This window comes from Myotis myotis, unplaced genomic scaffold, assembly GCF_014108235.1.
Source record: "Myotis myotis isolate mMyoMyo1 unplaced genomic scaffold, mMyoMyo1.p scaffold_m19_p_1, whole genome shotgun sequence".
NCBI lineage: Eukaryota > Metazoa > Chordata > Mammalia > Chiroptera > Vespertilionidae > Myotis > Myotis myotis.
The window spans coordinates 125,918,265-125,944,506 of record NW_023416313.1 but is presented as its reverse complement, the minus strand read 5'-3'; the positions used below and the strand labels follow the sequence as shown (position 1 = coordinate 125,944,506).

The following is a 26,242-nucleotide window of genomic DNA, read 5'->3' as shown; positions in this document are numbered from 1 at the left end:
ATAGTGAAAGCAGGAGATGCCATTATAAAAGCAAATCGTAAGATCTCTGATGAGCATGAAACCCCCTTTTTGATGATTTTTCTAATGGCGGCAGAGGTAGTAGGTTTATATATAAAGTGTGTGGTCAATTAAGGTCAGAAAGGAATTGTAATAAATTTTGGGACCAATAAGGTACAGAAATATAATTGGGAGGTTTTGGAAACAATTTAGTTATGAGGCAGAAAGCTAGAGGTAGAATGTCTAGCATGCTGGCCTTTGAAAATCATGCCACATCTTAAAGGTAAGCATTTCCATGTCTTATTCATTTATTCATTCAACAAATATTTGAATTCATTTATTCATTCAACAAATATTCTATTAATGTGTCAGGCCCTTTCTAGGTGTTAAAGGCACAATAGTGAAAAGAATGAGCAAAATCACTGACAGTAGGGAACATATACAGGGTGGTACAAAAGTAGGTTTACAGTTATGAGTGTGCAAAGCACAGAGTTTATTCTTGTACTAGAGTCCTGATGTATGAAATTCGTCCAAGGACTTTGGCCCCTACCTCTGCTGCAGAGCCTCCGCCTACCGCCACCACAGCCAGGGCGCCTCTGCTGCCTTTGTCGTGGCCCCTACCCACTGCAGCTTTGTCTGGAAGGAAGGATGTCCAGTCTAATTAGCATATTATGCTTTTATTATTATAGATGAGAGGCCCGGTGCACGAAATTCATGCACTGCGGGGGAGGGGGGGAGTGTCCCTCAGCCCAGCCTCCATTTTTTCTAATCTGGGACCCCTCGGGGGATGTCCAACTGCCGATAGGGATCCGGCCTAAATGGGCGGTCGGACAGCCCTCTCATAATCCAGGACTACTAGCTCTCAGCCGCTCACCTGCCTGCCTGCCTGATTGCCCCTAACTGCTTCTGCCTGCCAGCCTGATCACCCCTAACCATTCCCCTGCCAGCCTGATGGATTCCTAACTGCTCCCCTGCCAGCCCGATTGACCCAACTGCCCTCCCCTGCTGGCCTGGTCACCCCCAACTGCCCTCCCCTGCCAGCCCAGTCGCTCCCAACTGCTCTTCCCTGCAGGTCTGGTCACCCCTAACTGCCATCCCTCCCCTGCAGGCCCAGTCAACCCTAACTGCCCTCCCCTGCTGGTCTGGTTGCCCACAACTGCCCTCCCCTGCCAGCCATCTTGTGGCTGTGGGCACCACCATCTTTGAGGGTGTGGCAGTCAGTTAGCATATTTCCTCCTTATTGGCTGTGGGTGACACCATCTTTGAGGGCGGGCAGTCAGTTAGTATATTCCCTCCTTATTGTCTGTGGGCGCCGCCATCTTTGCGATGGCATGAGGGTCAATTAGCATATTCCCTCTTTATTAGGTAGGATTATTATTTATTACTGTGTTTACCATATGAACAACTGTATACCTACTTTTGCACTACCCCGTACTAATGTGATATGAAACAGATATAAAATATAAAAAACAGATAGTATGAAGAAAAATAGAGTAAGAGGATAGAAAGTGATGAAAATCACTATATTTAGAGGGTAAGGAGACCTTTATGAGAATGTGCCATTTGAACTAAAACCTGAATGAAATGAAGAAGCCAGTCATGGAATGATTGGGGGAAGGACATTTCACTCAAAGGGAACAGACTGAAGCATGAAAAGGCCTTGAGGCAGAAACCTGTCTGATGCCACCAAAGAACAGTCAGGAAGCCAGTGTGAACAAAGGGAAAAAAGAAGGTGAGGCCCGGCAGGCAGATGATGTAGCTCTTTGAATAGGCCACAATAAAGACTTTTGATTTTATTCCAAAGTGTGATAGGGAAGCCTTTGAAGGATATTGAATTTTAACTTTATTTATTTGTTTTTTTAAAGGGAGAGAGAGAGAGAGAGAGAGAAGCATCAATGATGAGAGAGAATTGTTGATCAGCTACCTCCTGCACATCCCTTACTGGGGATCAAGCCTGCAACCAGGCAGCTGTCATGATGGGGAATCGAACTGTGACCTGATTCATGGGTTGATGCTCAACCACTTAGCCACACCAGCCAGGCATTAACTTTTTTTTTTTAAGGGGACACTGACTGTTGGGTAAAGAATAGGTCAAGAGAGACAAAAATGGAAGAGGGGAGATGCTATTGCTAAAGTCCAGGCCAGGAGTAGTTGATGGTTTAAACTTGGTGGTGGTGACAGACTATCACCTAATGATATTGGATACAGAATGTATTAATTTGGCTTGCCGATTGAATGGGTAAGGACATAAGAAAAAGAGAGGGTTCAAGGATTACTTCAAAGTTCAGGGCCTAAGCAATAAATAAATGAAAGTGTTATTCACAAAAATAGGAAACACTAGAGGAGGAACTGTTTTTCAGGAGAGAAGTTAAGAGTTTAATGTTAGTCATGTTAACAGATGCCTATCACTTTCCAATATCAAGGAATATCGAGGAAGCAATTGACGATAAGAGTCTGGAGTTGAAGGGAAAGGTCTAAAGATATAAATTTGGGAGTTATCATATGTTCAGTATTTTAAGCCATGGGTTTGAATGAAGTAGGGCCTGATACATAGTAAGTACATATTTTCTTTCCTTCCTACATGAAAGACAAAATAAAGGATATTCCAGTTTCGGTGAGCATGAGGCAAGTAGTACTTGAGTTAAGCCTTTGAAAGATAGGTAGAATTTTAAAAGTCATAATTAAAGGGAAACATAGCCAAGAAATAGGGAATAGTATAAATCAAAGCCCGGAGAGAAAGAAGAGCAATGAATGTGCAGAAAACAGACTCAATAAATGACTTAGGCAGGAACTTTTAGAGAACTGGTAAAGAATAAGCCTTCAAACTCTGGAGCTATGAACTTGGAATCTGTAGACTCAGAATCTGTATTCAGGGGTTGATGGGAATCCTTTGGAGGTTTCTGAGCAGGATTTGATTCAATTCAAGCAATTTGGGGTTGTTTGTTTTCTCGGGGGCGGGGAGGACAGTTGTTTTTTATGTAGAGCTTTATAACCCAAAACAAGATATGAGAGCTTGTTTAAGAAGAGATTGCAATATTGAAACAAGAAATCTGTACAACTCCTCCAGGCAGTGACTGTGAAGGAAGTAAGTAGCTGTGTCTCAGAAATTTGTTCCCATAGGTTCTTAACACTTTTGTATCCCAGGCCCCCATATTCACAAAGTTAGGGATTTTTCAAACTCAAATCAATTCAAGCAGTTTTTCTAAGATTATAGGTGTAGGATATATTTGTAATACATAAATGGAGATTTGATGAATGAGAAAGAAAGCTATCCTATATAATAAAGAGGTGATATGCAAATTAACCTCCACACCCTTACAAGATGGCTACCTATGACCAGGCCAGCAGGAGGGTTAGTGAGGGATGACCAAATGACTGAACAGCAGGCTGCATGGAGTGACCAGGCCGGCGGGGGGGCAGGGGGGGGCAGTTAGGGGTAACCACTGGCGGGGGTTGCAGTTGGGGGTGACCAGGCCAGCAGGGGGGCAGTTGGGGGTGACCAGGCGGGCAGGGGGGCAGTAAGGGGTGACCAGGCAAGCACGGGGGGCAGTTAGGAGCAACCAGGCCATCAGGGAGGGGATAGTTGGGGGGCAACCTGGCTGGCAGCAGGAGGCAGTTAGGGACGACCAGGACAGCGGGGGGGGGGGGGAGGCGGGGGGGCAGTTAGGGGCAATCAGGCCAGCACACAGAGGCAGTGAGAGACAGGCTGGTGGGGGGGGGGGGGGGCGGCGGGCAGCAGTTAGGGGTGACCAGGCGGGCAGGCAGGTGAGCAATTAAGAGCCAGTGGTCCAGGATTGTGAGAGGGATGTCTGACTGCCAGTTTAGGCCCAATCCCGGGGATCCGGCCTAAACTGGCAGTCAGACATCCCCCGAGGGGTCCTGGATGTACAATTTAGAAATATCAAACATATAAGAGGATAAAATCCTTTTTAAAAAGCCTGGCCTTATCTCCTATTCAGGAGATCTTGTTTTTCTATTGAGTAACTGCTTTAGACAGGTTACTGAATGTTCTTGACTTCAATTTCTTTATCTGTAAATTAGAGGGCAAATGAGATAATCTCTGCAGTTCCTCGTAATGTATATATTATTTTTGCCAAATACTATTATTGCTTATAAAGTATGATTCTGATACTTTAAATTAGAAAGTGTAGATTTTTCTTTATGTCAAAATTCTGTTCTCAGTATCGCCCTCCTTTTTGGTAATATTTCAAGTGTTAGGTTTTTGTAACTGCTATAATTTGAGGCCTTTAAGAAACAAAATAATCACTAGAACATTTTAGCAAATTGGATGTTCTTTATGTCTAAAGCTGGTTTTTCTTTATAAATAAAATACCCATTTTTTTTTATAGAGACATGTGACGCAGTCTGGAGGCAATCGTAAATTCAAGTGCACTGAATGTGGAAAAGCTTTCAAATACAAACATCATCTAAAAGAGCACTTAAGAATCCACAGTGGTAAATATTTGTTATCTTCCTACACCTTGAATACTATAGCATACATGGAAATAAATATTATAACATGTGATCTACACACATGATTAGAAACTTCTTGCTTTCTTTTAGGATGCAGATGAATCTGGAGAAATTTTCAGTTTATAGATGGTATTTTAATGGAGGTTTAATCTTTGACTAAGGTATATCAAGTTAATATAATATGACTCACACAAAATTTCCTTATCAGAATACATGTACAACCTAAAAACACTTCAGCTTTCTGATGAATGTTAATTATTTGGCCTCTTTTGCACAGTTAAGAATGAAAAAGGATATAGAGGTACAATTTGCACAATAAAATAAGATGAAGACATTATTTACAAAACAGAAATAGAAATGGAACTCCAGATAGGAAATGCTGAGGGGTGACGTGGAGTCAGCAACGGAAGATAGCATGAGGGGAGAGGGAACCTGCAGTATTAATGAGAACAGAAAAGAAAAATGGGTCTCCCATCATTTCAACTTCCTATTCCACATCATTTTCTAAATCATTACTTACAAAATGAATATTATTATATGATAAAATAATATGTCTCTTTTAGAAACATAAAAACAAAGATGGGAAGGCAGGAGTGGAGGGGTGGGGAATGATTAACCAGGGAACTTTATAAAACCCATGGCACAGACAATAGGGTGGTGAAGGCCTGGGATAGGGGGAGTGGGTCAGTGGGAAAAACAAAAGAAACAAAGGGGACATCTGTAATATTTTCAACAATAAAGATAAATAAGTATTAAAAAAAACAAATATAACTATATTTGCATTTCTGCAGAGGGTCTATTTGAACAAAAGCTATAGAGAAAAATTAGCACCCCACATCGCCTGTAAAATGTTAGTTTCCCAATTAATTTTGATATGTAATTTTAGATTTAAGTAATTTTAATGAAAAAATTTGTTAGCTAATAAGTTGGAAATCATTTGCACATTGCTTATTTTGTGAAAATTGGTATATTAACATTTACATTTTACAAACATCACCCTACAAAAAGAGTACAGCTGGGTGACTTTGTGAGGGGTAGTTTGTGATACCTGTATATTATTTTGGAACTTCAAATGTTCTGAAAATTTTACTGTATTGTTCATTGGGGGCTAAATAATGTTAATATCATCACTTAAAAATTCTCAAACCAAGATTCTTACAAAAACACCTATTTTCACACATTAATGTTTCTGGAAAGTAGAGGTTTTCTTTTATAGCCTGCCACAGGATTCTATTTCTTACCTTCTGTTTTCATATCAATAATCTACACTAATAAAAGACAAAGATGCTAATTGACCATACCTTTGCTACGCCCTAAGCCACACCCACCAACCAATCAGAGTGACTATATGCAAATTAACCCAACCAAGATGGCAGCCGGCAGCCACGGAGCTGGAACAAACAGGAGGCTTGGTTGCCCCGGCGATGGAGGAAGCCAAGCTTCCTGCCGGCCCTGAGCCGGCTGTGGCCTCCGCTCATGGCAACAAAGTTTCAATTGTAGAAGACAAATAAATCCCAGATACCTGGTTCCAGCCAGCCTCCACTGGGAGCTTGGGTGGCTGGGGGTTGTGGCCAGCCTGCAAAGAGCCATCAGCCCCTCATCCAGGCTGGCCACATCCTCATGGGGTGAGGGTCCCCACTGGGGGGCTTAGCCAGCCTGAAAACGGCCCTCAGCCCCTCACCTAGACTGGCCAGGCACCCCAGCAGGACCCTCCCTCCCTGAAAGGGGTGTAGCCAGCCTGAAAACAGCTGTCAGCTCCTCACCCAGGCTATCCAGGCACCCCAGTGGGCACCCCCACATGGAAGGTGCTATGGCCAGCCTTCAAACAGCCATCAGCCCCTAATCCAGGCTGGCCAGGCACCCCAGGGGGAACCCCTACCCTGAAGGGGCTGTGGCCAGCCTGAAAACAGCCATCAGCCCCTCACCCAGCTGGCCAGGCACCCCAGGGGGGACCCCCACCCTGAAGGGGCTGTGGCCAGCCTGCAAACAGCCATCAGCCCCTCACCCAGGCTTGCCAGGCACTCCTGGGAAGGGTAATATGCAAATTGACCCTAACAGCAGAAGGACTGGGAATGACTGGTCACTATGACACACACTGACCACCCGGGGGCAGATTCTTAATGCAGGAGCTGCCCCCTGGTGGTCAGTGCACTCCTACAGGGGGAGCTCTGCTCAGCCACAAGCCAGGCTGACAGCTGCCTGTACAGCGGTGGTGGTGGGAGCCTCTCCTGCCTCCTCAGCAGTGCTAAGGATATCCGACTGCAGCTTAGGCCTGCTCCCCGCTGGCAAGTGGACATCCCCCAAGGGCTCCCGGACTGCAAGAGGGATGTCAGACTGCCATCTTAGGCTCAATCCCCCAAGGAGTGGGCCTAAGCCAGCAAGTTGTCATCCCCCGAGGGGTCGCAGACTGTGAGAGGGCACAGGCCAGGCTGAGGGACCACCCGAGTGCACAAATTTTTGTGCAATGGGCCTCTAGTATATTTTTAATAAACCTCCCTTCCTACCAGAGGTGATTTGAAGTTGATAGAGTTACAACTAATTTGAGAGAGCTTTTTTAAATGTTGAAATGGGGAAGAGGAAGGAAAATAAAGCTTAGAGTAAAATTTATGTAAAAGTGAATGTCATATGGTCCTGTTGCAGTTGAGTAACAGAATTTGTCAAATCTATAGATGATACACAGCTGGGAAGCATGGCTCATACCAAAGATTATAATACAGGTCTGGAAGCAAGTTGATATTTAATCACATGATCCTGCATTGGTATATTCAACAGTCAGTATCAATCAAGCAGTAAGTAGGGAGCTACTGTATATAGTACCTACAGAAAAATTTTAGGAGTTTGGATGATCCAGAGTTTTATCTAAGCTAAGAATATGCTGCTGCTGTTTAAAAAATTAATGCAGCCTGGCCGGTGTGGCTCATGGTTTGATTCTGGGTCAGGGCACATGCTTGGGTTTCAGGCTCCATCCCCAGCATGGGGCATGCAAGAGGAAGCCAATAAATGATTTGCATTATTAATGTTTCTATCTCTCTATCCCTCTTCCTTCCTCTATGGAAATAAAATAAAATATATAAAATAATAAAATAAATAAATAAAAATAATTGAATAAAATGTTAATACAGCCCTGGGTGGTGTGGCTCAATTGGCTGAATGTCATTCCCATGCACCAAAAGGTCAGGGAATATGCTAGGATTTATGGGCTTGAACCCCGACTGAGTAGGAGGAATGCAGGAGGCAGCCAATGGGTATTTCATTTCACATCAATATTTCTCTCTCTTTCCTCTTCTCCCTTCCTCTCTCTTTAACATTCAATTTAAAAATCTTAAAAAAAAAAACTAATGCAGATTTAGCCCATGTCATGGAACACAGAACTCTGCACTGCTCATTCTTTACATATTAATATCTGTCTTGTTCTTAAAATTATTTAATAAGAGGTTTATATATTTTTAATACAGCAAGAAATTTTAATTTGAAATATATAAGGAAAATAAAGTTAAGGAAGTAAAACAGGCATGTAACAAATGTGATAAAAAGGAATACTCTGAAACCCCTTGCACATCCTGGAAGTAGACCACAAATTAGACTCTGAGGGTTAGGCAGTAAGAAACCTGCAATCAGTAACCCAAGACCAGTGTCTGTGAGTAAAAGAAATCTGTTGCTAGGAAAAGCACACTTTTTCCTGATAACTAAGTCTATAGAGAAACTTGTTCCTTGAAGCATCATAAAGAAGAAAGAGCAAACTACAATTTATATCATCCTCAGAAATATACTTAATATAGTGGAGAATTTGATAGAATTTTCTTTTTAATATAATATTCTTCAACACAATCCAGTGATATTTCACCAAAGTACAATTAGGAAAAAGCATTTCTCCAGGGTGGCTACTTGAACAATCTAAGTCTACAGCTCTCCGATAGCCTATTTTATTCCAAAAGAAAATGTTGAGCAGGGGTACTCAGTGTTACCCCAGAACTGGTAGCAATTTGCAAGCTAGTTATTACCGGTTCTTTAAATATAGAAACAAGAGGAAGCATTTACAAACTGTTATATATCAAGACAATGCTGTGATGATTTCATTCCATTTTACACAATGTTGATCTATAGTAGTTTGTAAATTTAAAACAAAAAATGAAAAAAACACACATAAGTGGTCCTTCATCGTAGTGTTAAAAGCACTGTTCAAAGTATCTAATATTGGATGACTGCATATCCTTCAGTAAACTTTTAAAAAGTATTAAGGATCATGGTCCTCAATTATACTCCCTAAAATTATACTGATTGTTGCTATCTTGTGATATCCATAAAATGAACCCTCTGTAGAGTCCTGAGTTAGCCATCATTTGAGCTCTGCATGTGGGAATTAAGCTGTAATGAGCAAGAGGCTACTACAACTCTACTCTGAGGTGAGACAAATACCACCTGCATGTGGGCTATGATCCTCCCCAGAAAATAACTTGGGTTTGTTCCATAGCCTTATATTAATTTTAGCTTGGAAAATTTTTACATCAGATGTAACTGAACACCCATCTCTGCCCTAAACACACACACACACACACACAAAACAAACAAACAAAAACCTCAATATTCATAGTACATCTAACTTTAAGCAGCAGAACTTACCTCCAGGGTTTGATAGCTGCAAACACTAACCTAAATAGATAAATTAAGTGATGTACTTTAGCTATACACCATAAAGCTTTGAAGTTAGAAAGTAGGAGTTTTCTAACATAGTGACTTTGGCTTTCAAGTAATTGTTCTACAGACTTTCTAACAAAAAAATATTAGAGTATTCCCAAAAATAATGATAACTAACATGTATTGAACACTTAACTATGTACATCCACATTCTAGTTATTTTTATGTATTTTATGTAGTCAGACTTGTTCTATGTGGCATTAGGACAAACTAGCACAGGGAAGTAAGTAGGCATCATACCAAACTGACTGAAACTGTATCTCAGTAGAATGGTTTTTAAAAGAATCACTAACATTTAGTGAGAGCACCCTGAGTTTCACTGTGTTATCCTATCTAATAAAAGAGAAACATGGTAATTAGCCGTACATCCGCTACCCTTCCCATTGGCTAATCAAGGTGATATGCAAATTAACTGCCAGCCAAGATGGCGGCCGGCAGCCAGGCAGCTTGAAGCGAACATGAGGCTTGCTTGCTTCAGTGACAGAGGACTCCAACGTTCCCCGCCTGCCGCTGCCAGCCTCTGAGCTTGCAGTTTGAAACATTGTTACAAATATAGAAGCTAAACAAAACCCCAGAAACCTGCTTTCAGCCAGCCTGAATCTCAGAGCTGGAGTTGAAACAGTGTTTCGATTATAGAACCCAAACAAACCAGATACCTGCTTTCAGCAGCCGAGGCCTAAGAGCTGGAGCCAACCCTCAGAGCTAAAGCTGGCCCAGAATAAAAAAAAAAGAAAAAAGGAGCGGTTGGGAGCTTCAGTCACCCGCCAGCCTGAAAACAGCCCTCAGCCCCTCACCCAGACTGGCCAGGCACCCCAGTGGGGACCCCAACCCTGAAGGTTGTGTGACCAGCTGCAAACAGCCAACATCCTCTCATCCAGGCTGGCCAGGCACCCCAGTGGGGACCCCCACCCTGATCCAGGACACCCTTCAGGGCAAACCAGCCAGCACCCACCCGTGCACCAGGCCTCTATCCTATATAGTAAAAGGGTAATATGCCTCCCAGCACCGGGATCAGCATGACAGGGGGCAGCGCCCAAAAACCCTGATCGCCCTGCAGCTCTGTGTGTGACAGGGGGCTGGGCCAGAACCTCCCTATCTGCCCTGCTCTGTTCGTGACAGGGGAAGGCACCCCAACCCCCTGATCAGCACTGCTCTGTGCCGGATACGGAGGAGCTTCCCAAACCCCTGATCACCCTGCGGCTCTGTGTGTGACAGGGTGCAGCACCCCAACACCCTGATCAGCCCTGCTCTGTGTGTGACAGGGTGCGGCGCCCCAACCACCCCCTACGGGCCCTGCTCTGTGTGTGACGGGGTAGAGTCATAACCTCCCCATCGGCCTTGCCCTGAGTGTGACAGGGTGCAGCGCCCCAACCCCCTGATTGGCCTGCTCTGTGTGACGGGGCAGTGCCCCAACTCCCCCCTATCAGCCCTACTCTGTGAGTGATGGGGGGAGCTCCTCAACCCCCTCATCGGCCGTGCTCTGTGCGTGACAGGGGGGAGCTCCCCAACCCCCTGATGGGCCCTGCTCTGTGCGTGACAGGGAGGTGCTCCCCAACCCCCTGATCAACCCTGCTCTGTGTGTGACAATGTACGGAGCCCCAACCCCCCTGATGGGCCCTGCTCTGTGAGTGACAGGTGGCAGCGCCCCAAACCCCTGATTGGCCCTGCTTGGTGCGTGACAGGGGGTGGCACCACAACCTCCCCATTGACCCTGCCTTGAATGTGACAGGGGGTGGCGCCCCAACTCCCCAATCGGCCCTCCTCTGAGCCCAACCAGGGGCTGCACCTAGGGATTGGGCCTGCCCTCTGCCACCCGGGAGCAGGCCTAAGCCAGCAGGTCATTATCTCCCGAGGGGTCCCAGACAGCAAGAGGGCACAGGCCAGGCTGAAGGACCCCCTTTCCCCACCGAGTACACAAATTTTTGTGCACTGAGCCTCTAGTCCTATCTAATAAAAGAAAAACATGGTAATTAGCCGTACATCCGCTACCCTTCCCATTGGCTAATCAGGGTGATATGCAAATTAACTGCCAGCCAAGATGGCGGCCGGCAGCCAGGCAGCTTGAAGCGAACATGAGGCTTGCTTGCTTCAGTGACAGAGGACTCCAACATTCCCCGCCTGCTGCTGCCGGCCTCTGAGCTTGTCGTTTGAAACATTGTTACAAATATAGAAGCTAAACAAAACCCCAGAAACCTGCTTTCAGCCAGCCTGAATTCAGAGCTGGAGTTGAAACAGTGTTTCGATTATAGAACCCAAACAAACCAGATACCTGCTTTCAGCAGCCGAGGCCTAAGAGCTGGAGCCAACCCTCAGAGCTAAAGCCGGCCCAGAATTAAAAAAAAAGAAAAAAAGGAGCGGTTGGAAGCTTCAGTCACCCACCAGCCTGAAAACAGCCCTCAGCCCCTCACCCAGACTGGCCAGGCACCCCAGTGGGGACCCCCACCCTGAAGAGTGTGTGACCAGCTGCAAACAGCCATCATCCCCTTATCCAGGCTGGCCAGGCACCCTAGTGGGGACCCCCACCCTGATCCAGGACACCCTTCAGGGCAAACCAGCCTGCCCCCACCCGTGCACCAGGCCTCTATCCTATATAGTAAAAGGGTAATATGCCTCCCAGCACCGGGATAAGCATGACAGGGGGCAGCATCCAAACCCCCTGATCACCCTGTAGCTGTGTGTGTGACAGGGGGTGGGGCCACAACCTCCCTATCCGCCGTGCTCTGTTCATGACAGGGCAAGGCACCCCAACCCCTGATCAGCCCTGCTCTGTGCCTGATGGGGGAGTTCCCCAACCCCCTGATCGCCCTGTGGCTCTGTGTGTGACAGGGTGTGGCACCCCAACTGCCCCCCACGGGCCCTGCTCTGTGTGTGACGGGGTAGAGCCATAACCTCCCCATCGGCCCTGCTCTGAGTGTGACAGGGTGTGGCACCCCAACCCCCTGATCCGCCCTGCTCTGTGTGTGACGGGGCGGTTCCCCAACTCCCCTATCGGCCCTACTCTGTGAGTGACAGGGTGGAGCTCCCCAACCCCCTGATAGGCCGTGCTCTCTGCGTGACGGGGGGATCTCCCCAACCCCCTGATCGACCCTGCTCTGTGCATGACAGGGTACTGAGCCCCAACCCTCCTGATGGGCCCTGTTCTGTGAGTGACAGGGGGTGGCGCCACAACCTCCCCATCAACTCTGCCTTGGGTGTGACATGGGGGGGTGCCCCAATCCCCCAATCGGCCCTACCCTGAGCGTGACTGAGGGTGGCATCACAACCTCCCTATCCGCCCTGCTCTGTGCATGACAGGGGCTGCACCTAGGGATTGGGCCTACCCTCTGCCACTTCGGAGCAGTCCTAAGCCATCAGGTCGTTATCTCCTGAGGGGTCCCAGACTGTGAGAGGGCACAGGCCGGGCTGAGGGACCCCCTCCCCCTCACCCCCAAGTGCACAAATTTTTGTGCACCGGGCCTCTAGTCTATATATATAAAAGGCTAAGTGACCGTTTGTCCAACTAGCCAGTACATATGACACGCACTGGCAATTTAAAAATAAACGCTGCCTCGTGCATGCACAAAACATATAAATTCTCACTGGTGCCAATCACACACGTGTTTTGATCTGTCATTGTCAATCATGAATTTGGTTGTTTTTGTTGACATTCAATGTGAACCACATTGCAATTAATTCATCAACTGTCCCACTAACCGACCTGCCAGTACATATGACGCGCACTGGCAATTTAAAAATAAACTTTGACTCACGCATGCGCAATACATATAAAGCTCTCGCTGGTGCCAATCACATGGGTGTTTTAATTTTATAATACTAATAGTGGCCCAGTGCATAGATTCGTGCACATTGAAAGGAAATTAATTAGAAGAAAGATTCGTGTGGTAATTACATTATTGCAAAACATTACATGTCAAAATAGTATATGTATAATATAGTATTATAAAATTAAAATACAAAATACTTTAATATCACTATTCTCCCTTTCTCTATAATAGAAGTGTCAGAGATGAATGAAAATCACTAAAATGTATGTGAAAATAATATATACATTGATTAATAAACAATTACAACATGATATAAAAACAACAAAGACATGATATAAAAATAACAAAAACATGACATAAAAACATTGATAAAAACAATAATTGATAAATTAATAAATAAACAACATGATATAACAACAACAAAGACATGATATAAAAACAACGAAAACATGATATAAAAACATTGTTAAAACAATGACTAATAAATTGATTAAACTTATTCTAATATCTTTCTGTACACCACATTAAGAGTATAAACACTCAGAGTGCTTGCCTAATTTCCCTTGTGATGAAGTATTTACTACTTTAAATTTATTTTATTTTATTTTATTTTATTTTATTTTATTGTTTAAAGTATTACAAATAGTAGTATACTTCCTTTTTTCCCCATTGACCTCCCCCTGGCCTACCCTACCCCCCAGCACATGCCCTCACCGGCCCCCCTCCAGTGTCTTGTGTCCATTGGTTATGCTTATATGCATGCATACAAGTCCTTCGGTTGATCTCTTACCTGACCGCCCCCCTCCCCCTAATGCTCCCCTGCAAAGATGCATTGAACAGACTGTCAAACTACAGTGGGAAGGTAGGGGAGGATACAGCTTTAACTTTAACGTCACATGCTCTTCGATTTCGAGAGAAAGCAACATATAACTGACCATGTCCTAAAATGGGTTTAGGTAGGAATATTCCTACTCTGTCTAGAGTTTGACCTTGTGATTTATTAATAATCATTGCAAATGCTGGCATCACGGGAAACTGTCTTTGAATTAATTTAAATGGGAGGCCAGTGTCAGACAGGGACAAATCAGTTCTTGGAATCAGAACAACCTCTCCCTCCGCAGATCCTATTAATACTTCAGCTTTGATTATGTTAGGTCACAATCTTTTGATAATAAATCTAGTACAAAGACCCCATTTACTATTAAGATTTCTCAGTAGTGTGATGAGTGCACCGACTTTCAATTTTAATTTATGACATGGAATTCCCGAGGGAGTAATACTATTAAGAAAGTCGATGGGGAAATTTTCCTTGTGTGAGTCAACGTTTATTTTTAAATTGCCAGTGCATGTCATATGTACCAGTCAGCTGGTCGGTCAGACGGACAGGCGGTCAGTCACTTAACCTTTTATATATATAGATACTATACATACTACTTTAACATGTAATTTTTTGCAGTAACATAATTACCGCATGAATCTTTCTTCTACTTAATTTCCTTTCAATGTGCACAGATGCATGCACCAGGCCACTAGTATAACTATAATAAGCCAGTGAGGGGATATCTACATTTATTTACACACCAAAACACTGAGGCTTGGAAAGGTTAAGAAAATAGTATGTGGCAGACCTAGGTTCTGAACCCAAATCCATGGGCCTCAGCAAGACCAAACTGGACCATCTTCATAGTGTTGCCTAGCAGCAGTAACCTCCTCTTAATAAAGGAGTTTGAGAAGAGAATATCAAATGTCAAGTATGATATATAAAATGAACTCTCCATTGGGGATGCCTTTCAATTCTGATATCAGATTCTTAAAGTAATCAAATTTCTGAGCAAACATAACTCACTTTTTTTAAACTTAACAAATCAAAATCACATAACTAGGAGAGTTTATATTGACGTTCTCGCTGCTTTTATTTTAATTCTTTTAAAAAGGGGGGGGGATATAAAGAGCTTTACTTTGATATTGAGTGGATAAATCAGCACCACTACATTTCATAATTCTATAGTTAGCCATTCATTAATCTTTAAAAAAAAAAAAAGGTTTAGTATGCATCTTTGTGACCTGCACTATAATAGGTGCAAGGTAGAAATGGCACACAAAACCCAGAAGTTTCTGTCTTACTTCTGAAACTGGTGTAGCCTTTAACTTATAAAGTAATGAACTATAATTATAAATGAATACGTGCAAAATTTGCGTTGTATGAAATAGTCCACTTAACTCAGTGCTTCTCAAATTTTCTACTGAAGTATTCCTAACAGCCAAGAATAAATGCCATGGGAGGTCTAGGAAAACAACTTGAAAGGAGGCCTCTACAAGTTGCATTTGTGCAACATAGTATAATCTGTGTGTTAATATAAAAATATTTTAAGTTACCATAACCAGTGTCACTTAAATTGAAATCCAAGTTGCTTTGCATAACCACTAGAACATTGCCTTATATCTCTGGGAGTACATACATCCCAGTTTAATAAGTTACAGCTTATAGAAGTACCTTATATTTATAGTTTTATTCCCATTGAGAAAGATCTTTTCAATGAAACCTTATAGATATAGGAAAGAGGTATTTACATGATTCATACAGTCAGAGATATTCAGACTTGTTCAGTTTTATGGGATATTTCATTTACTTTTCTTTCCTCTAATAGTTTATCCTACAGGTGGTTAAGTAGATTGAAATACAGAAAATTACATACATTGGTGAAACAGAATAAGAAAAAAATACTTGGAAGAGTAGGTTGTAATGTATTTTGGGTATTTGAGAATGCTTTGAAGTTTTAAAGGTTAGCAGAAACATTACACACATATGCAGAGAATATTCTCTTATTGATTAGCACATGTAGTTCAGACTAATGTTTTACTAGTGTTTATAACATTTATGTGGGTTTTGAACTTAAAATGATTTTAAATAAAATTGTACCACAAGCATACATGGAAACCCTTTTAAATGGTTATGTTTGTTTTACGGAAAATGTGGAAACAAAAATTTATAAATATATATATTTTTGTTATTGTTTAGGAGAGAAGCCATATGAATGCCCAAACTGCAAGAAACGTTTTTCTCATTCTGGTTCCTATAGCTCACACATAAGCAGTAAGAAATGTATCAGCTTGATGCCTGTGAATGGGCGACCAAGAACAGGACTCAAGGCATCTCAGTGTTCCTCACCATCTCTTTCAGCATCACCAGGCAGTCCCACACGACCACAAATACGGCAAAAGATAGAGAATAAACCCCTTCAAGAACAACTTTCTGTAAACCAAATTAAAACTGAACCTGTGGATTATGAATTCAAACCCATAGTGGTTGCTTCAGGAATCAATTGTTCAACCCCTTTACAAAATGGGGTTTTTAGTGGTGGTGGCCCATTACAGGCAACCAGTTCTCCTCAGGGTGTGGTGCAAGCTGTTGTTCTGCCAACAGTTGGTTTGGTGTCTCCCATAAGTATCAATTTAAGTGATATTCAGAATGTACTTAAAGTGGCAGTAGATGGCAATGTAATAAGGCAAGTTTTGGAGAATAATCAAGCCAATCTTGCATCCAAAGAACAAGAAACAATCAGTGCTTCATCCATACAGCAAGGTGGCCATTCTGTTATTTCAGCCATCAGTCTTCCTTTGGTTGATCAAGATGGAACAACCAAAATTATCATTAACTACAGTCTTGAGCAGCCTAGCCAACTTCAAGTTGTTCCTCAAAATTTAAAAAAAGAAAATCCAGTCCCAACAAACAGTTGCAAAAGTGAAAAGTTACCAGAAGATCTTACTGTTAAATCTGAGAAGGACAAAAGCTTTGAAGGAGAGGTGAACGATAGCACTTGCCTTCTGTGTGACGATTGTCCAGGAGATATTAATGCACTTCCAGAATTAAAGCACTATAACCTAAAGCAGCCTGCTCAGTCTCCTCCACTCCCTACACCAGAAGCTGAGAAACCTGAGTCTTCTGCTTCATCAGGTTCTGGAGATGGCAATTTGTCTCCCAGTCAGCCACCGTTAAAGAACCTCTTGTCTCTTCTAAAAGCATATTATGCTTTGAATGCACAACCAAGTGCAGAAGAGCTCTCAAAAATTGCTGATTCAGTAAACCTACCACTGGATGTAGTAAAAAAGTGGTTTGAAAAGATGCAAACTGGACAGATTTCAGTGCAATCTTCTGAACCATCTTCTCCTGAACCAGGCAAAGTAAATGTCTCTGCAAAGAATAATGATCATCCTCAGTCTACAAATGCAAATGAATCTAAGGACAGCACAATAAATCTACAAAGTCCTATGAAGATAACTAACTCTCCAGTTTTACCAGTGGGATCAACCATCAATGGTTCCAGAAGTATTACATCTTCCCCATCACCTCTAAACCTTTCTTCATCCAGAAATGCACAGGGTTACTTGTACACAGCAGAAGGTGCACAAGAAGAGCCACAAGTAGAACCTCTTGATCTTTCACTACCAAAGCAACAGGGAGAATTATTGGAAAGGTCAACTATCACTAGTGTTTACCACAACAGTGTTTATTCTGTCCAGGAAGAACCCTTGAATTTGTCTTGTGCAAAAAAGGAGCCACAAAAGGACAGTTGTATTACAGACTCAGTACCAGTTGTAAATGTTATCCCACCAAGTGCCAACCCCATAAATATTGCTATACCTACAGTTACTGCCCAGTTACCCACAATCGTGGCCATTGCTGACCAGAACAGCGTTCCATGCTTGAGAGCACTAGCTGCCAATAAGCAGACTATTCTGATTCCCCAGGTGGCTTACACATACTCTACTACAGTCAGCCCTGCAGTCCAGGAACCACCCTTGAAAGTGATCCAGCCAAATGGAAATCAGGTAAAAAAAAAAAAAAAAAAAAAAAAGGCTCCCTCCCAAATCTGTTTAGTAAAATGATAGTTTGACTTATTTCTTTTTTTAAATTCATTTATCAATATTACAAATTTATTTTAACAAGCAGCAGTCAGAATTTTGGAAAATGTGATATTTTTCTAACATTTAAGTGGAAATTTTAAGCTTAGAAATATTGTACATTTTGGAAATGAACAAAATAAAACTAGAAAATGAATTTTTTTAGAGCCATGCAGGTTGCTACAAACTCACTTTTAAAAGTAAATAGATGAGTTTTTGCTTTAACTTAGTAGCATCATGTCTTTAGTTGTTTCCTAATCCAAGGTATAGCTATCAACTAAAGTTTAAAGTGTTAGTCTACTGTGAAAAATGGTTGGTCTCAACTAAAGTCTTGACTGTTTGAAGATAGAGACAGAGAAAAAAAATGGAATACTCACTAATTGGACTTCTCTTTTTATACTAATTTCTGCCTTGATTATGATCATTAGTAATTGAAATATGTTCCCATTCACAGACATTCCACAACAAGCAAACTTAGCTGTCAGTTTTTGTGTTAAGAACTCTGTTTTAAAAGGCTTTAATTAAACCGAATTAAGTATACTAAGAACTCAGCTAGTAAATTTACTGATCATTTTATGAACCTATAATTAAGCAATGTTCAGTTATATAATAATTATTATATATGAGGAAATATGATTGTGAATCACTATATACATTTTTTCTTTTTAACTTTCTCCCAAAATTCATGATAGTTCTGGATAAAAATGATATGTGTGATTGTGGTGTATTTCATTGTCCAGACTTTTGTTTTCACTAACATGTCTCTCCATTTTTTCCCATCACTTTTTTATTGAATAAAGTTATTTCATCCTTTATCCAAACATGTTCAAATGTGTTTAATATCCCCCTCCTTAAATATTGCTACCAATTGGGTTTTCTGTAATTTGTGATAACTCAAAAAAACTTTTCATATGACCAGTAAATTCATCTAAATTTTTAGTGTATAGAATAGTATGCACACCTTTTAATAATAGATGGGGAACCACTAACATTTCACTTAATTATGACTATATCAAGTAGCAGTGAAAGTGAAGCCAACTTACTTAGCACTCACTGGCAGCTCAGAAATGACCCAGACAGATGACTGCTCTTCTCCTACCTTACAAATCTATAAGAAATGTTGTGGAAAACATTTAAACTTTTAGAAAATTTGTGGGTTTAGAGGTAACAGAATGGAAGACATTAGAAAAGACACAAAAGAATCTTAGGAGACCAATTCTACTACAAGCTCCCTGTAGGATTATCCTACTTGCGGACCTCCTATATAAATTATCTCCCTGAGACTGCCTGAAATGTTTTTTTTTTAATTTTATTATTTTTAAATAAATCTTTATTCAGATTATTACAATTGTTCCTCTTTTCCCCCCCATAGTTCCCCTCCACCCAGTTCCCACTCCACCCCCTGCCCTTACCCCCCACACTGTCCTCATCCATAGGTGTACGATTTTTGTCCAGTCTCTTCCCGCACCCCCCCCCGCACCCCCCAGACCCCCTACCCCCCCGAGAATTGTCAGTCCACTCCCTTCCTATGCTCCTGATTCTATTCTATTCACCAGTTTATTCTGTTCATCAGATTTTTTATTCACTTGATTTTTAAATTCACTTGTTGATAGACATGTATTTGTTGTCATTTTGTTGTTCATAATTTTTATCTTTACCATTTTCTTCTTCTTCCTCTTCTTAAAGAATACCCTTCAGCATTTCATATAATACTGGTTTGGTGGTGATGAACTCCTTTAGCTTTTTCTTATCTGTGAAGCTCTTTATCTGACCTTCAATTCTAAGTGATAGCTTTGCTGGGTAGAGTAATCTTGGTTGTAGGTTCTTGCTATTCATCACTTTGAATATTTCTTGCCACTCTCTTCTGGCCTGCATGGTTTCTGTTGAGAAATCAGCTGACAGTCATATGGGTTCTCCCTTGTAGGTAACTAACTGTTTTTCTCTTGCTGCTTTTAAGATTCTGTCTTTTGCCCTTAGCAAAAGACATTTTAATTATGATGTGTCTTAGTGTGGTCCTCTTTGGATTCCTCTTGTTTGGAGTTCTCTGCACTTCCTGGACTTGTAAGTCTATTTCTTTCACCAGGTAGGGGAAGTTTTCTGTCATTATTTCTTGAAATAGGTTTTCATATCTTGCTCTCTCTCTTCTTCTGGCACCCCTATAATTCGGATGTTGGTATGCTTGAAGTTGTCCCAGAGACTCCTTGCACTGTCTTCATATTTTTGTATTCTTTTTTTCTTTTTGCCTTTCCAGTTGGGTGTTTTTTGCTTCTTCGTATTTCAAATCTTTGACTTGATTATTGGGATCCTCTCTAGTCTGCTGTTGGATCTCTGTATATTATTCTTTATTTCAGTCAGTGTATGTTTAATTTCTAATTGGTCCTTTTTCATATCCTTGAGGGTCTCACTAAATTTCTCGAGGTTTCTAGAAATTCTTGAGTAACCTTATAACTGTGGTTTTGAACTCTATATCCAGTAGTTTGCTTTCCTCCATTTCTTTCATTTGTGACCTGTTTCTTTGTCTCTGCATTTTGGCTGCTTCCCTGTGTTGATAGAATGGCTTTGTGTGCTAGGTGTCCTATAGGGCCCAGTGGCTCAGCCTCCCTAATTACCTGAGGTGGACACTCTTGGTGCACCCCTTTGTGGGCTTTGTGCACAGTCTTGTTGTAGTTAAGCCTTGATTGCTGTTGGAGGAATTGACCTCCAGGCCAGTTGGCTGTGAGGACCAGTTGTGTCTACAATGGGAGAACTTCTGTTCTGGAGACACCCCTATGGGGCAGGACTTGCTTCAGTGGGGTTTTGGCACTCACTGTGTCTGCCCCCTGAGTGTCTCTCTTATGGATGTGAAGAGTTGTAATCTGGATGGTCTCACTCTGACCACTGGGTACACTGGCTCTTGGGTCTCCAAGGAGGTGCAAAGTTAGCCTTTGCCTGAGGCCACCCAGCAGGAGCTACAGAGAGATCTGCAGATTCCTCTTCTTTGTTTGTGGTTTGGAGGTGCCCAGATGAGGCGCAGCTGTGAGGCAATGCAGGCTGCTGACGAGCGTTAGACCTTCTTTTGGAAGCTCTGGGGTTCTCTGACCCAGCTGTAGTTTGACAGGTTTTTAGGCAGAGAAAGGTCAGGCCATTCGTATGCAAAAGCCTCTGCACACAGCTTGTGTGGGACTATAAATTGGGTGGGGTTGGATCTCGGAATCACCACGACAGAGCAAACAGCAATGATTGCCCATCAGCCCTCCCCCGGATAGGTCCCTGGGTCTCTGTGTCCCACGACCCCGTGCAGGAACACTGACTGCTACAAGCAGTCATTCTGCGCCCTCACATTCTGGCCTGATGCCAGACAGTCCGGTTTCTCTCTGTTATGAGTCTGTGTCCGCAGATTCTTGCCCAGAACTGGAGTTTAGAGCAGTCGAGAGCTTGTATCTCCCTCCCGATTGAAAAAGACAACAGCGTACCCAGCTGCCAGCCCCTTTCGCGTGCGCCTCTGTACCTCCACACTTCCACACCTCTGCACCTCTTACTAGACTCAGTGTGCTTTTTTCTTTCCTTCTAGTTGTAGAATTTCCACTCATCCAGCCTTCCCTTGGTTATGGATGATATTTGTTTGGTCTTTTAGTTGTAGTTTTAATGTGGTTGTGCGCAGCAGCAAGTTCAGGTGTTTACCTTTGCTGCCATCTTGGTTCCTCCTTTAGACCTCCCTGAAATGTTTTTATTACACTGAAATTCTAAAGATTCATTTTGACTAACAAGTATTCTTGTTTAAAAATATCCCTGCATTGTTTTTCCTCTTGTTCCTTAGAAAATGATAGAGTAAAACTCTCTTTTTAAGGAGACCATAGAGGTTAGTTCACAGGACTTTGAAGCTCTAAAAGAAACAGTTTGAAGACCGCCTTTAAAAATATAATCTTAATTTTTGCTTAGTGAAACCCAGGATAAAAAGATGAAAGTAAAGGATGCAGTTAGATATTAGTGATTATTTAACAAACTTAAAGTTAAAATTTTCTGCAAATTTCTGATGAAGTAATGATTCACAGGGAACTAAGTAAATTTTATTACTACACATTTTACATTTTTTTCTTTTGGGTGTCCTTTCCTTTCAGTGCCAGTTGACCTAACCACATTTTTTTTTACAGTTGTGACTATATTGCCCCCAACTTCACTTTCATCTACATCAGCCCTCACCTCTCATCTAACCCCACTGATGGAACCCATTTGCAGTGTGCTTGCTTTGATCAAGTTGTTGAAAGTATAAATCAAAGTAGTTCTTTAACCTATACTTTTATGTCTCTTGTATCTTTTAAATTTAAATTAAATTTTCTTATTCCTTTTTTTTCTTTAGGATGAAAGGCAAGACACTAGCTCAGAAGGAGTATCAAATGTAGAGGATCAGAATGACTCTGATTCTACACCACCCAAAAAGAAAATGCGGAAGACAGAAAATGGAATGTATGCTTGTGATTTGTGTGATAAGATATTCCAGAAGAGTAGCTCATTATTGAGACATAAATATGAACACACAGGTATGTTGATGAACCTAACAGTTTTTTAAAAATGACCCTTTAACCCTTTTCACAATCTGAAGTGCCTTGAAATACTTTGTAAGGATTTTATTTGCTTAAAACCACCATTCTATTTCATAGCTGTCATATTTTTTTACAGGTAAAAGACCCCACGAGTGTGGAATCTGTAAAAAGGCATTTAAACACAAACATCATTTGATTGAACACATGCGATTACATTCTGGAGAAAAGCCCTATCAATGTGACAAATGTGGAAAGCGTTTCTCACACTCTGGGTCTTATTCTCAACACATGAATCATCGCTACTCCTATTGCAAGAGAGAAGCAGAGGAACGTGATAGCACTGAGCAGGAAGAAGCAGGACCTGAGGTCCTAACGAGTGAGCATGTTGGTGCAAGGGCATCTCCCTCACAGGTCGACTCAGATGAGAGAGAGAGTTTGACAAGGGAAGAGGATGAAGACAGTGAAAAAGAGGAAGAGGAGGAAGAGGATAAAGAGATGGAAGAACTGCAGGAAGAAAAAGAATGTGAAAAACCACAAGTGGATGAAGAGGAGGAGGAAGAGGTAGAGGAGGAGGAGGAGGAAGTAGAGATGGAAGAGGAGGAAGAAGAGGCAGAGAATGAGGGAGAAGAAACAAAAACTGAAGGTGCCGTGAAGGATGATGGAGCTGTAAATCAAGTGTGCAGCTTAGAACAAAAAGTAAGTGAGGATAGTGAGCAAGTGTCTGAAGAAAAAACAAATGAAGCCTAATAGTTTTTCTAGAAGGAAAATAAATTCTAATTGGTAATGAAGTTTGTTCTATATTATACATGCTTTTCATGGAAACACAGTAACCTGAATACTGTGATTTCTGTTCACTACTGTGTAAAGTAAAAATTTAAAAAAATAACAAAAAAAAAGAAAGAAAAAAAAAACACAAAAAAATCCAGGTGTGCCTGAACCTCAGACCTAGTAATTTTTCGTGCATTTTTCAAAGTTAGGGACAAGTTTGAAACGTGAAGCAGATTAGAAAACTTTAATGACTCAGAAAGCAAAGATGTAACAGGTTAAAGAAAACTGATTAAACATCTAGCACTGTTTCATTTTATCAGTATTAGTTATCACTCTTATGTTGGTTTATTCTTAAGCTGTACAATTGGGAGAAATTTTATAATTTTTTATTGGTAAACATATGCTGAATCCACTTCAGTATTTTATTATGTTTTTTTTTAATGTGAGAACTTCTGCACTACAAAATCCCCTTCATAGAGAAGTATAACGCAGTTCCAAATTGTGCTAACTACCTTTTATAAATTCAGTCTCAAAGGTAGTACTTTCTAATATTTAGATGTCAGAGTAGAGTGTATTCTCATTTAAAATGTATTGTTAGCCTTAAGAAAGCAGCCAGTAGAGAAGGACAGAAGTTTCTTACTCATGTGGTTTAAAATAGAGTTCAAAAGATTGTCATTGGGTTCTGATTGCAGGGACTAACAGTGTTAATACTGGTAAGGACAGCAGAGTCTTCACAATCAGTGTTTGTAATTGTGTTTGAGTATGTGGTAACAAATATGAAGGATATGATATGAAGCTTTGTATCTCCTTTGGCCTTAAGCAAGACCTGTGTGCTGTAAGTGCCATTTATCAGTATTTTTAAGGCTCTAACCCGCCTTCATTCAAAGTGTGGCCTACAATAACTAGCATTTGTTGATTTGTTTGTTTTATCAAAATTCCAAAATAAAACTTAACCACTGACTGTCAGAGAAACTGAAACACTGGGACATTTCATCTTTTAATTCCTCAGTATCCATTTTGCGTTAATTGACTTTCAGAATTTCTCTACAGAAATGAAAGGGAAATTTTCTAATCTGCTTAATCCATGTACTTGCATTTCTGACATGGACATGCCATTGTTATTTGTCTCATAACTGTTTCCAAATGTTAGTTATTATGGACCCAGTTTATTAACAACATTAGCTGATTTTTACCTATCAGTATTATTTTATTTCTTTTAGTTTATAGATCTGTGCAACATTTTTGTACTGTATGTCTTCAAATTTGGCAGTATTAATACCCTTCTTACTGACATATGTACTTTTAGTTTTAGAAAACTTTTATATTTATGTGTCTTATTTTTATATTTCTTTATTTATTACACAGTGTAGTGTATAATACTGTAGTTTGTATTAATACAATAATATATTTTAGTATGAAAATTTGGAAAGTTGATAAGATTTAAAGTAGAGATGCAATTGGTTCTCTTGCATTGAGATTTGATTTAACAGTGTTATGTTAACATTTATACTTGCCTTGGGACTGTAGAAAAGAATTTAAATGAGAATGTATTAGTTTTACAACTACAATCAAGTCATTTTACCTTTACCCAGTTTTTAATATAAAACTCTTAAATTTTGAAATTCACTGTGTGACTAATAGCATGATGCTCTGCAGTTTTATTAAGAGATAGCCTAACCATAAAACTCTCATTTCCTTAGTAAGCCAAATTAGGATAACCTTATATAAACAGTGTTGGGAACAATGTTTAACATTTTGTGCCAATTTGTTCCTGTATTCATGTATGTAAGTTGCAAAATCTGACTCTTCATTTTTAAGTTCCTTGTTACACCATGATCATTTTCTAGTTTTTTACCAGACTCCCCCATCTCACAATAAAATGCATCAACAAGCCTGACCTGCTGTCATCTTTTAATCCTTTTCAAGATTTTCTTTGGAAAACTCTGTGAAATGGGGTATTACACTGTCATTCTGCACTTGATTTATCTTGGGCTGAGTGTGGGTAACAAACTAAATGTTTTAGACATTCATCACTAAATTATGGATGTTCTTGGGGCTCTTTCTGGGAAGGTCAGAGTTGACAACTAAAGGCCTCCTCAGAGGTTCCTCCCTCTTCCTGAAATCCTGAATTCTTTATCCCATGACTTCTCATCCTTCAGGTCACTCCAGGGAAGCCTTTCCTCTGTACTACCACACCTCCTTGTACCTTTTTTATAATAGCTCTTAGGCAGTTATTCATATTTCTTCCCCATTAGGAATAGAGGCCATGTCTGCCATATTTACTCTCAGATCTTCTGTGCCTTGCAGAGTGCTTGGCACCAGTAAGTACAACATTGAATGAAAATATAATTTGCATGTTAAGATAGCTTAGCTGTGTTTACACTACTATTCTGCTTCTAATCGAGAATATATATGTTAAATGATTCCAGAAATTTAATAATTTTCTTACTCAGGTCCTATTACACTAGACAAAAGAGACAAAAACTAAATTACACTTTTTTATTGTCAGACTGTTCTGATTTGAGAGTTTATTTCTAGGTGTATTTCTGGTGTTTTTCTTCATGTTACATGACACAGGTATTCAGGGCCTGTGGATATATGATATGACTCCCTCCCACAGAAGTGAAAGACCAGTCCTAGTAGACTTTATTTTAGGACTCAGTTCCCTTTTTATAGCTTCACACTAAGTGCTCTTTAAAGTCAGGTTGCTTCATTTCTTCTGTCACTAAGGACAGCTACCTAATAAATAAATACATTGTACAGGGCTAGGAAATAAGAATAAATACTCCTTCTTGGGAGGCATTCATACTGTAATCACTGTACTAAGAAGCTCAGAGAGGGCAGTGCTTAGTACATCTGGATAAATGGCTAATATAGAATCTAGGCATTATCAGAAAAGTTTTTGAAAAGTAAAATGTGTGAACACTTCCCAGTATTCCCTCAAAATGCGTACTAACAATGCCATATGTTATTTACTTGTGCCATGCAGAGGTGCTTCACTGCTATTATCAAAATTAATTTTCACAAAAGCCTTACAGAATTTGAATACCATGTGCCCATGAACACATATAATTTAAGTATCAGAATAAGGATTTTAACACAGGCCTATCTGACTCTAAGTTT

The 26,242-nt window shown here is 41.1% G+C and overlaps 1 protein-coding gene across 20 annotated transcripts in view; it reads left to right on the top strand.

Annotated features, from left to right (window-relative positions):
- Window positions 1–25,016, top strand: part of ZEB1 (zinc finger E-box binding homeobox 1) — a 305,104-nt gene extending 280,088 nt beyond the window's left edge. For all 20 annotated transcript variants that reach the window (XM_036351381.1, XM_036351358.1, XM_036351339.1 and 17 more), the window contains 4 exons: window positions 4,347–4,452; window positions 15,949–17,759; window positions 22,168–22,348; window positions 22,488–25,016. In XM_036351381.1, coding sequence (XP_036207274.1) covers window positions 4,347–4,452; window positions 15,949–17,759; window positions 22,168–22,348; window positions 22,488–23,098 — 2,709 coding nt within the window. In that variant the 3' untranslated portion in view covers window positions 23,099–25,016. The remainder of the gene's footprint in view (window positions 1–4,346; window positions 4,453–15,948; window positions 17,760–22,167; window positions 22,349–22,487) is intronic.
- The last annotated feature ends 1,226 nt before the right edge of the window (window positions 25,017–26,242 follow it).